Here is a 13,312-nt window from a genome sequence, read left to right as displayed (position 1 = left end):
GCCTGGGGTACATGCATGCTGACGAATACCAAGCTACCGGAAATCGGTTCTGATGAAAGGACTCGGGTGATTCCTACTTGATGAGCACATGGGTATGAATGTTATTAGTTTTTTTAACAGTGTGAGGTCCCCTGCAACTTTCTTGGATTTTCTTTTAAACTCCGTTTATTTCACCCACCCTTGTATCAACCCTATATACTCAGACCCCAAACATCCAGTTTCATAAACCTCAATCCCGATTTTCCCCTAGAGCTGCAGGTCTATTCTACAACTTTCTTTTCTGGTTAGGTTCTCTAAGTAAAAAAACAATATTTGGGACATTAAAAAAGTTAAGTGTTCCCACCTGCTCCACCCACAGGATTCGAAACCCTGTCCGTCTAATTTTCCCTTAACGTGAACAATTGACCGTAATCAATTAAGCAAATCAGAATTCAGGTGTTTGTTTTTTTCCTTTAACTTCGAGAATCGCCAGACAGACAGTGACGAAAATCGACCAAAACTAGCATCATGCACAGAGATTTTCCAGGCAGTTGGTAGTGGTACCCCGGATGCACCTTCCATACCGAGAAAGTCGCCATGGTGAGGGCCAGGTCAAAGCCCCGAGTGTAACAGCACCTCAGGCACGCGGTGAGCCTCTCCTGCGCAGACTCGAGTAGACTAAACCGGAAGTGCGACCACAAACTACGTCAGGCCTTGTCCATCCGCCCCGTGTCTCTCCTGCTGCAAACACGTGATTAACAGAGGCAAGTACCGCCGGGCGCAACAACATCTGGCGTTTTACAAGGCAAGTCTCAGCTGGCCCGCTAGACTGCAGAGTGCCACCCCTCCCTCCCTCTCCCTCCTCTGCTCCATGCCTCGTGAAACGGTCAGCTCGGGGCTTCCAGAACACAATCCCGTAATCATGAGGCATTTACCAGTAAAGCCCCCTTCCACCGGAAAGGTAAGGCCTGACGTCTGGTTTTGTGCAGCTCTGCCAAGTGTCACACATCTTGTGTGACACTAACGCATTTTAGGTTGCATTACCGCATTACCGCATGTAAAACGATTGTCACGCAAATCAGCGTACTTCAAAGCTGAGTGTATTAGCGTTTTTTATGGTTGTTAGAGTCTGATGCTTCATTAGGTTAAAGAAACACAAAGCAGACGGGGCACAGCAGCCTATGTGAGTTCTACTAAGCTTGGATTGTTCACCCTGATTGGATGGTGTTTTGAGTGTTATGTAAGGTAGACTAGCCTGTCCAACCTACCCCGCCACTAATTGGTCAGTGCGTGCAGCCGGAGGGCTTGCTAAACACAGCGAAGTTTACTACTGCTAGGCGTCCATGCAGTGATTGTGCAGCTACAGGAAGAAGTTCACCAGCTGCCTTGCTTGTGTCAGGGACTGAAAGGCTCCAGTCGGCGCAGGCAGAATGTTTTCAATTTTTAAATCTTATTGCAACCAGCCCGGGCCACCTGGAATTGCTGCCACCAGAATTAAATTCAAGGGAGTCCTCCGTGACACGTTCTGCCTTCCCCTGCTGGAAGGGGGGGGGGGGCGGGGTGGAGGGGGGAGGGAGTGTTCTCCAGGGGCTATCACGGTAACAGAATGTGCCGAGGTCCTGAAGACTGAAGCTGCGTGCCAGCCACACCATGCCCTCTTCAAATGTGGTGAATATTTCACAATTGATTTCTGATCACTTTTTGTGATAAAAGAGCCAAAACGTAGCGCTATAATACTATACTTCCCCCATCACGTGTACATTTTGCAGAAAAAAAGCTAAACATTTGAAGATTACATTTTTAATCCTGCATTGATTTGTTTCAGTTTGTGCTATACTGAAATTCTAGTTTAAACAAAACTTTCAATAAGAGATTCTCGTAGAGGATGAGAACATTGTTCACACCTTCGTTCCCACTGTTGCAGAGGCCTAAAGGAGCTGGGATCAGCTACCATAGTTATAACAAAAGGAGATCGGGTTGACTGAGGTTCGAGATTGTTATGTTATGCATGTTAAACGGTAGACGAGACGCAAACAGCTGACATGGGTCAAAACAAGCTTCGAGGCAGAGTACAATTCTCCCTAATTATCCGTTCCGAAGAGGCAGAGTAACGCTTAACGTGAATGAACTACGCCTTAAAACAGATGTGTAAAATTCAGACCCTTCTCTGAAAAAAAGCATGCTGTTCATGCCTTAACAAAATCACAAGCTACTGCAGCAGATAAGTGGCAACGCAGTACTCTATGGTATGCAGAGAGGAGCGCCAGAATCATCTATATCACTGTGCCGTCCTGCTCTCTTCAGACTGTAACTGTCTCCAGCACATCAGAGCACTGCCCACAGTCTAAGCAGCTGTTTTCAGTGAGAGTGACCCCACAGTCTGCAGCTGCAGTGTACAGGCCAAGCAGCAGAAGTTATTTTCCCAGCACTGACTCCATTGTTAAGTCAAAGAGAACGTGGGGTTTAATGTTCCTCCTGGGAAAGATCAGAGATTTGCCCAGTGCACGTTGACTCACCAGTAGCGTAATGGGTTAATGCGCCTGCTGCAAAGAAGGTAGTAATGCATATCACAAAACCTAAGATTTAGTCTTACAGCTAGAGCGGTCAACTTTGAAGCTGGCGGGGAACCGGTTCGAGTGTCTGCAACAAAGCTCAACATCCTGTGATTCTGGGCAAATCACTTAATCTCCGCAGTGCCTAACAAAAATGAACGTGTTCTTCTGTAACAAAACTGGTGCTCATCTATAAAAAACTTTTTAAAAAAGTATTCTTATTAGCAAAGCCAATACCAACTACTGTGGCATGTTTTCAATCCTCAATTTGAGCTCCTCCAGACCAAACACTTAAAATATACTGCACAGTTACACAATTGTTTTACTGTTCGATCAGCTAACAAGGATACTAGATGAGTGCCCTTCCGTATATGTTTCCCTGGTCTTCATTGGTTGATTTTGCTTGCGAGAAAGTGTCACTCATAGTCATTGAATGTCACTCATAATTACACTAAAATTACGAAAATGTCACACATAGCATTCTGGAACCTTGGCAGCTATGTTTGTGGAGTGTATAAAGGGAGTGCGGGCGCGTTGCGGGAGTGATATATGTTCACGAGGCCACCGTCGCTCAATATGCCCACACACTAATTACAACCAATATTGGCAAATACTGCCACCTTGTGGCACAAGAGTTGCCTGCAGTACCTTCATGTCAAACCTCGGAATGTGTAGCAGCCACCACTGGAGAAAATGAGGCACATGGACGACCGTTTTTTAGTGGTCGCAAACGGAGACTCGGTCTGTTTGCCACCGCTAAAATGGCTTTCCAATGTACCAACCCAATTTTGCCAGTCGGTAACCTATTACCAGCAGGCAAAATAGGGTTTGTGAGTGACGATTAGGAAGGGGCTTGCCAATGGCATCCCTTCCTAATAGCGAGTCGCAGTGGTATGTGGGATTGTTTTGCAACCAGAATCGCAGTGTATTCATGGCCGGACTGGCTACCGGGCGTTATGGAATGCTGCTGAACTCTGGCTGATTTAGTGGATGGGGACCTGCATGTACTGAACGAAATTAGTTTTGCTTTAATTATTGCGAAGTACACGCAGGTCTCCATGAACAAAATCAGCTCCCACCGCAGTGAAATCAGCCCCCAGCTCTGTAGAATTCCAAAACGCCCGGTAGTCAGTACAGCCCGGAGTGTATTGCCTACTACAAGTAAGTGGTAAGCCAGTTGCCCCTTTGTGAATGGTAGTGAAAACGTTTTTAAACATCCTTCTCTTCAAAAAATGAAAACTATTCGCTTTTCTATTTTTAAAATGCATCCAGTTTTCCTTTAACCCCTTCCATGCTGCCGTTTGCCATTGGCCGACGGCAGCACTACCTCGCTGGTGCTGCCGTCTGCCAATGGCCGACGCGGCCCCGTCCGTTTTGCGGAAGTACCACACTATCGGCGGCCCAGCCAACGGGTTAAGCAGGCTGCATTTCAGAAAAAAATTGCTTTATTCATTATTTAACAAGCATTTGCAATGCAATAGGTCTTGCATTTAAGAAACTCTTGTAAACGTGCTCCATGTCGTGGTTTCACTTTAATGGCGGCCGCGCCCCTGTCCTTAGATGCGGCTCGTATAAAGAAAGGGGCGCGGCTGCCATTAAAGTGAATGCGCGGCAAGGGGCTGTTATAAAAATAAGTCAATATATAATCTATACACATAAAAAAATATTAAAAAGCGGCCGCATTTGGCGCACCAAATAAACCAAAGGCCCATCCGCCACTGTATGAGCGGGGGGTGCAGAAAGAAAGAAAGCGGGGAGAGCTTGTCCTGACTGCAACAGCAGGAATGAGAAAATTATTTAAGAAAATAGTGCTCGGAGGCTGTAATTAAAGCGTACTGAGTAACACATGTAGCAAAAGGGGTCTACATGGAAGGGTACAAAATGAGACTAGGCAGTACTAAGGAGGAACTACTAAGCCTATTGGCCAATGAAAAGTCAATTTCCAAAGGGACAATGACTCAAGCCAATGAAAAATATGGGTGGAAAGTGGGCGGAGCTTCAAGTCCTTACCTGAACACAGCATGCCTCACAGAGGAGCTCATGCGCTGCCCAGGCTTGACCTAATAAAAAAGCAATCACAAACATGATGTTCTGCTGTCCCCGACAGGTCACCATCCATGTGAGTGCAGGCCATTCCCAATAGTTGAAATTGCGACCTGCCTTATGAATCTTCATGAGGCAGGTCATTTGCAACCCCACTGGGAATCACTGTGTCTGACACACATTAGTACATTTCATTTTGAGAGTCTCCAATTGCAAGTAGCACAATTTTTTTTTCACAATTAGAGACTCACAAATTGAAATGGTCGTACATTTATAGTTCTCTTTCCTATTCGAATTTACAACTTTTACACATATCCATTTAGTACTGGTTTTAGCATGCTTCCAATCGCGCTCGGCTGGTTTACAACTATGGCTCCCCGTTTTAGGTTTTTACAGATGGATAGAAAACAGTTTTCAGTCTGTATTTATTTTTTAAAAAGTGGTAAAATACAGATAATTTGTCTTCTTTTGAGTAACTCCATGCCGAGATTAAGGACTTTCAGGGCAATAGCTGTACATATTGGTAGCATGGGGAGTTACAAAGCTCGATGAGATGTTAGAATTGCTGCATATTTCAATATGTATTTCTGCTATTACGATAATATTTTAATATGGGTCTATTATTTTGGTCTGTTTAATGTGCTAAAGCTTGACAGGCATCAATTTATCAGTCATGTTTAAATGTGAATATACAAGTTATCACATCTGTTCTTGAAACACAAAATAAATATGGATTAATTTTTATTTGTGTGTTTTATAAAGCGCACAGCTGCCCCAATGGGGCGTCCCGGCGCTGGTAAAACTAGGAACCGTGAGGGTGGGAAAGGAGGAGAACATTATGTGGAGAAAAGATGGGTCTTTAGTGACTTTCGGAATGCCCCTTCAGTTTGACATGCGCGTAGAGTAACCGGGAGCTTGTTCCAACACCAAGTGGCACAAACCTCGAATGTTTTCCCTCCGGTACGAGTGCGTTTGAATCTAGGGGTTACCAAGAAAAGTAGGGAGTTAGAACGTAATGTCCTGGCCTTGACATACGGCCTCAGGGTTCTTTTCAAATGGGCCGAGCCTTAGACGCGCGAAAAGTCAGAGTCATGGCCTTAAATACACATCTCTTGGCAATCGGTAGCCAATGCAGTTTTCGGAGGAGAGGGGAGATGTGATGTCTAGCTGGGATTCTCTCCACCAGCCGAGCGGCAGCATTTTGGACAGTCTGTAGTCTATGGCAGAGGCCTGCTGTGATACCAAGATAGAGTGTGTTGGCGTAGTCAAGGTGAGATGTTATCAGTGCTTGTACCACAGTCTTACGGCAGTCTGCCGGCAGATAGTTGATAAGCCGGTTAATAGTCTTGATCTTTGCAAAACAAGATGCTGCTACTGTTTGAACCTGAGCATTAAAACTGAGCTGATTGTCCCAGCGCACTCCCAGGTTTCTCACCGAGCCTTTGGGCGTGGGGGCTTGGCTCAGGTCATCTGGCCACCACAGATTGGAATCCAAAGGGGATGGGGAGTTAAAAAAACAGGATCTCCGTCTTTCCTGCATTGAGTCGGAGGGAATTGGAGTCCATCCAACTGGAGATATCTCTAAGACAGGATTTCAGCGGATCGAAGGCAGATGTGGAGGGGGTATCAAAGGTGAAGAGTAACTGAATGTCGTCAGCATAGGAGGTGGATTTAATCCCAGTTCGCGCAATCAGTTTAGCCAGGGGGGTGAAATAAACATTGAACAAAAGCGGGCTCAGGGATGAGGAACTCCCCATTTGAGTGGTCTAGCGGAGGAGGTATATACCTGCTGTGTGCGGTCACATAGGTAAGAAGAGAGCCACTTCAGAGCCGTTCCACCAATGCCTAGGTCCCCCAGCCTTCTCAGCAGGATCTTATGAGAGACGGTGTTAAATGCTGCTGAAAGATCCAGCAGCACTAACACCGCCCTCGACCCCCGGTCCAACGACCATCTCACCGAGTCAGCCATTTCAACAAGGGCTGACTCCGTGCTGTGGCCTGACCGAAAGCCGTGCTGAGAGTCATGTAGGAGCCCATTGGACTCGCTGTAATTTGCCAGCTGGGAGTGTACCAGTTTTTCGAGGATCTTAGCTGGGGCAGGCAGGAGAGAAATAGGTCTGTAGTTACTAGGGTGGTCGGGGTCCAAATTGGGTTTTTTGAGAATGGGGATCAAAGTGGCGTGTTTCCATTTGGCGGGAAAGCAGCCCACTCTCAGGGATTCGTTCCAGATGTGGTTCAAGTAAGGATTGAGCAAGGGAGCCAGTTTCTTATATTGTTTTGCTGGCCAGGGATCATTAGACGCACCAGACCTACATTTAAGTAGTTCTGCCATGGAGTCGGCTTCGGAAATGACTGCAAATTCTGTCAGAGTGGGCGACTAGCATGTGAGAACCAATAAGATGTCCCAAAAATAAAAATGGATACACAAGGACGGAAATGTTCAAAAACTAAATACCATAAAACAGGGAGCCCCAATTATAACTCGCACCTCCAAGTTCCCCAGCAAACAACTTTAGCTCGTTGACCACACCTCCACCCCCCAAGCCAAGAGTTCAAAGCAGATGCCCCACATTACAAGCATCAATATTACACGCATCAATTTAGATTAAAGCTCTGGAAAACAGGGTGTGAAAGAGGTTCCAGGCTCCTCCTTGCAGTTAACAAGCCAGACCTGTCCCATGGCTTTCAATTGATATTTCAAGCAAGAAATGTTAAATTATAACCATCCCACAGAAGGAAAACACAAGGCCTATGCCAACCAGAAAGTAGAATTCGTGTGGGCAGAGGTTATGTCAAGTCTAGGCTACTGCACATCTTTCGATCTAGTGCGGTCATAAATAAAAACATGTTAAACTGCAAGCGGGACAAAAAGGAAGCAGCAAGACTTAATTTGCCAACCAGAGAAACTTTGATAGAGCACTGCAAATAACATTCAGGGTTCCCCACAGAAGCTTTACTGGAAAAAAAGTTCTGGGAATCATTTGCTCATCAACTATGTCCCTGTGTAGACAATAAATCATATTCATCATGGGAGGACAGAAAATGACCCATGCTACAGCAGCATCAAAACTGAAGGCCTGCCTGTATGTAGCTTGGCAAAAAAGATTAGCCTATCCATTTTCAAAGTTCCCTCCCACCTCCACTCCATGGGATCAGCTCCTAGTCCTATCTAACACACAAGGGCGGGGAAGGAAGGGTGACTAATGTTGATGCAGATGCTCAAGCAAACACTGTGCGTAAAATTAGTCAATTTCCAACTACGCCCACTCTGTAAATTACACCCATTGACCTAAACAAACATGTCAAATGGAAGTGACAAGGCAAGAACAGACCACGGAAAGGCAGTCTCCAAGCACCTGATGGGACAGTGACAGGCCAGGAGCGCACAACCATGCCGGAAGATCAACCCCCAATGGGATGAGAACCGACCACAAAGTCAGCATTCGTGTGGCCTCCACTCAAAGCTAGAATCAAATTCAAAATATTGGCCGAGGCGGCATAGGGCGTTTTGCCAAAAGGGTCCAGTTTGCAGCCTGAAGCTGGCAGCCACTACATGCCACTGAGAAACTGCAGATCAGCCAGCACATAACCTGTGGTAAACTAGTGCTTGAAATGGAACTACAGAAAAGCCAGTTTGCTACTGAGCAGTTCTGGTATGCTCCTATTATATGTATTGCATCACTGAAGAAGTGTAGGCACTAACTTTCAAATGAAAAGTGCTGGTACTCAGTACCCAAGAGCATCTGCCCATTTAAACAACTGCTGGAAGCAATTCAAAGGTCAGACACCGGGGCATAGCCCTGAGCGGAGGGACCCAGACTGAAACTTTCTCATCCAAGAGTCCAGGATAATCCCCTACGTTTTAGGAAACTTCTGAATGCCAAAACCTTACAAATAGGAATGACACCTGGCTGACATCACATGTTGAACAACTGCATAATGCCGTACTCTGGGTACAGCTGTTCATCTTCCAACATATACATGTTCCTGCACCCTAGATATTCAAACAAGTGTCAGCAAAGTCTGAATTTACATAAGAACTTTTGACAATTTCCAACAGTGCCTTACCAGCACAAACCCCAGATTACATTGCACATCGCCCTAGTGGCATAAGTGTGTATATACACTTTTCCTGTTTGATAGATAGCGTTAAGATAACCACACAGCAACAAGCTTAGCAGGTACAGAAAACGTCTCCAACATGCAAGTAAATATTAGGTCTTTTAGGCAAGCTGTCCTCCCTCTACAACAGACCCGAATAATGTCATCTGGCCATGCTTCAGACTGTCATTTCAAAAAGGTTTAGAACGCAGGCACTTAATCGAAGTTAATGCCCACAACTTAAACATACCTCAAATTCCCACAGAGGGCGATAATACGTTTGAACTTCATACAAAAGCAGTGTGCCCAGTTAACCCTCATCAGGGAGGGAGGACATTTATGGCTTGAATACCAGTTCCATTAAAAGAACAGAGGCTCGATGATAACGAACATTCTTTACTAATAAATCTGTAACAGCAAATTGTAAAACAAAATATATTGAAGGAAAAAGGAGGAGGCATGTGATTCCCTTTTTGAAAAACAAGGTCATAAGTCCGGTACTGGAAGAACACATTACTTCACTACATGTTAATGACGTCATATTGCAGTACGCATATGTCGGACATAGCAGTAGAGTTACTGACCATGGAGCCAGTGAATAATTGCATTTAATAGCCCTCACCTGCCATAGGGACCCGAGCTGCTGATGAGAGTGCATCAGTGAGGAAAGATAAATAACAAGCGTTATTGCCCGTCTCCAAGGTCAAACTTGCCATAATCTACCCAATCAGTTAACTATCAGCTATGGAAGGCTTAGCTGAAGGTTTGCACTGGTTCAACAAGAGGACACACCCAAAACAATCTACTTTCGTTTATTTTAGTTGAAATGTTAATAAAATCAATGCTTGTCACCAAGAGGTAGCCCTGGAGAGCTTAACTGTCTCAAAATACCATCTTCAACTCAAGGGAGCCGTTTCAGGTGCCTTCTGAGCAACTACTCTGTCTCAGACCGAGGTCCACCAGGGGTGCATACACAGATCAAGCATTATAGGGTGGGTGGGGGTTTAACTTTAAAAGTGCTTTGATGCACTGCTGTGTCTGGGCAGAAATTCCCTTGGCACGACCCAGATTATTTCTATGACCACTTAACCCTTGTTATCTTCGTACTTCTTGACAGCATTCAGGCAGGACTGCTGCAATGCAAGAGTTGTATGGGGATTTGCAGTTGGGCCAGAGTGCCCTCTTTAAGGTAAGGGAAGGTAGAGATTGGGTGAGGTGGTGATAAAAGAACATGGCAGAAGAACACAGACAGGGCGTGAAGGAGAAGAAAAGAAGGGAAGGAAAGGGAGAGTGTGGATGTTGGGTCAACGAAGAAAGGACAGAAATGATACAAAACTATCAGAAAAAAATGGGCACATCGATGAGCGCGAAAGACAGTGAGAATCGATCATGCATGGCATAGGTTTTCCCTTCTTGGAATCACACCGTCGAATGCATTTATATTGTTGAGTGAATCTAGATCAGCTCGGAAGAACTGGCGCCCTGGGGCACGGATTTAATATAATGTATGGTGTAGCGCTTCAAAGTCCACAGCAAGCCGGAATCATACAGACAATCACCAACAAGTCCATTGACGTCACTTCACGAGAGACGCTCCAGATGACGGGAAACATGGCGGGGGTACACTCAGAGACTGCTAATGTCAATGAGCGTGACAACCCTTTGTGGAGGTCCCGGCAGAGACCTGGTTACAGAACCAATGGTATGTGGCTGGGCCAAGTTCGTGCTATATAAAAAGCCAAAAAAGTTTACTGTTGCCACTGTGCCAGGCCGGACTATAGGTCCTATTTGTAGGGGGGGAAAGAGTGGAGATTCCCATACAGATGTATAACGTTTTTCTAATGCTTAGCTGGCGTGCCTAGTGACTACCACGTGACCCTGGAACTAGAGTCCTGGCTTCTAGTCCAAGATTTGGCGCTTGCTGTAACCTGACGCCGACTCAAAATCGAAAGACAAATATGACAGGTTGTGACTTGCAAGTACCAGAAAGGGCTGAGGAGCTCTTGTCTCAGAAACAGCCACACCTTAACGTCATGCGTGCGCACGTGATCAAAAAGTGTACAGTGTGTTTCCACCCAGCGGCATTACAGCGCTACGTGAGCGCCAGAATACATGCGCACGGCCCGATACATTTTTTCGTTATATGCATTCACGAAAATGAGATTTCTAGGCACTCCCAGTGTGCATGAGACTGCTTGCTAAAAGACACACAGTGGACAAACGGTGAGCTAGGATTATAAACCACCTGCCGGGGGAACCCCACTCATAGGACCACCAGGCAGACATCTTAGATGAAGACGGGAGTAAGCTTTTTTTCCCCCAGTAATAGACTAAAGTGCGTTATATTTCCAGTTTACAAGCGAATGTCGTGGCTGAAAAAGCATGTCTGAGATTTTACACCCTCAACTTCGCCGGAGTGTGCCAGGGTTCAGGTACCGTGGTGGAAACTCCAGTTGACCAGTGGAGATACACCACTAAAGTTTAAACGTACTACTGCAACCAACTGGTTTCACAAGCCCCTACTCTGTACTTGGCAGAGATGTCAACTTATTCCAGGAACCTTAAAATCTACGAACACCTACATCACAGCATGGTTTCGAGCTAGCAATAACACTCGGTAGTGTTCGCAGCGTGAGGGTGTCACTTTTATTGCTTTCTGCAATCAGGCAGAAATATTGTGATCTGAAAAAAAAAAAAACTCACGAGGCAAGGGGAATAAATATAATTGCTAAAATACTAAACTAAGGCACTTCAAACACCGCTGTCCAGATGACCCCCAGGTATCAGCTTTCTGGCTGCAGAGTAAACAGAGCAGGTAAGGCGCGGAGGGCAAACATCCGGGCCTGCGGCGGGAGCAGGGCGCCGCCGCCCATTCCCAGCCAATTAACCACTTAGGGAGCAGCTGTGAAGGCACCCCCGGGGAGCCGCCGGCACCAGAGGCCGCAGGTAGCGCTGCAGGGCGCCATGGCGGAGACTGGCACCGACCCGCCCGCTCTGCCCTGGGGGTATAATGTGTCCCCAAGGAAGCCCCCGTCCCAGCCCCTTAAAGTGTACTTTGCTCTCAGAGGGGGAGCCTTTTAGCGAGCAGGAGGCATGCGCCTCGAAGGAGCCACGTCCTCGCTGCACGTAGCGCTTTAGGGCCATTCATTTAATCCGAAACTTGGGTAGCGAGAGAGCTACCTTACACAAGTGATTTCACGTGTTAACCTACATGAGCTAGACGGCAAACAATCCTGTGTTTATTTCAAATTTCTGGTGTAAAATCTGTGCAAACTACACATTAAACAGTGACGCAAGCATCGCATGGCAGGTTTCAATACAATCTACATAAGAAGCAGACTATGATAATTCTCACATATGATCCTCATACGAGGAGTTGGGAAACACGTGTACTGGAGGGGGTCGGTGATCAGAAATTTAAAGCACCTAAAGTCCATTAGTGGCACCGACGCTTGAAAAGTGGTTCACACGAGGGCTCTAGAGGCCCCATCAGTCCGCGGCCATAAACCCGACACTACTGCCCTGGTTTCTTCAGCGGGAGGGACACGGGGCAGGCAACCTGAACACGTTCCGTCCCCCCTGCTGAGAAAGCATCCCATGAAACCAGGCGGGGAACCCCCGCTCCGCCCCTCCCCCTCTCTAGCATGAGCGCTGCAAACACCGGGAGTTTCCAACTTTACCGCTCCCTTCCCCCCAGCGTGTCTCCACACAACACGAGGATGAGTGCGCTCCGCGGGACTTACTGCAAATGCCAGCGTGAGGAAGAGGAGCATTGCTGCTGCCACCGCTGTCCTGGCCATGGTGAGGAGTCCCGGTCCGCGGCGCACCCTTCTGCTGTCTGGAGCGGCTCCTCGCGGGGCTCGGTGTCTGCTGGGATTTAGGAAAGGGCACTGGCTTCTAATACATTTTATCCAACCTTCACCTTTAGCTCCCCGGTGAGCGCTCCTCCCCCTCCCCCTGCCCCGCCCTCCGCCCAATCCCAGGAGCGCCACAGCGGGCACTCCCTCCCTCCCTCCCTCCCGGCCCTCGCCCTCATTAAAGCAGACCCCTGTCTGCAGCATGCCTGGGCCACGCGTGCCCCCGCCGCGGGAAGCGGAGGCGGCAGCGCTCCATAGCTGCCAAGGTTCCAGAATGCTATGTGTGACATTTTCGTAATTTTAGTGTAATTATGAGTGACATTCAATGACTATGAGTGACACTTTCTCGCAAGCAAAATCAACCAATGAAGACCAGGGAAACATATACGGAAGGGCACTCATCTAGTATCCTTGTTAGCTGATCGAACAGTAAAACAATTGTGTAACTGTGCAGTATATTTTAAGTGTTTGGTCTGGAGGAGCTCAAATTGAGGATTGAAAACATGCCACAGTAGTTGGTATTGGCTTTGCTAATAAGAATACTTTTTTAAAAAGTTTTTTATAGATGAGCACCAGTTTTGTTACAGAAGAACACGTTCATTTTTGTTAGGCACTGCGGAGATTAAGTGATTTGCCCAGAATCACAGGATGTTGAGCTTTGTTGCAGACACTCGAACCGGTTCCCCGCCAGCTTCAAAGTTGACCGCTCTAGCTGTAAGACTAAATCTTAGGTTTTGTGATATGCATTACTACCTTCTTTGCAGCAGGCGCATTAACCCA

The 13,312-nt window shown here is 46.7% G+C and overlaps 1 protein-coding gene across 1 annotated transcript in view; it reads right to left on the bottom strand.

Annotated features, from left to right (window-relative positions):
- The window catches only part of SDC1 (syndecan 1), a 135,779-nt gene extending 123,076 nt beyond the window's left edge, over positions 1-12,703 (bottom strand). Inside the window, exon 1 of the mRNA XM_078647739.1 lies at positions 12,419-12,703. Within this exon, the coding sequence (XP_078503865.1) occupies positions 12,419-12,475 (57 nt within the window). The 5' untranslated portion in view covers positions 12,476-12,703. The remainder of the gene's footprint in view (positions 1-12,418) is intronic.
- Between the last annotated feature and the right edge of the window lie 609 nt (positions 12,704-13,312).

The sequence above is a fragment of the Lissotriton helveticus genome, chromosome 6, assembly GCF_964261635.1.
Source record: "Lissotriton helveticus chromosome 6, aLisHel1.1, whole genome shotgun sequence".
NCBI classification, from domain to species: domain Eukaryota; kingdom Metazoa; phylum Chordata; class Amphibia; order Caudata; family Salamandridae; genus Lissotriton; species Lissotriton helveticus.
The sequence above is the reverse complement of the archived record's forward strand: the minus strand, read 5'-3'. Positions and strand labels throughout refer to the sequence as shown.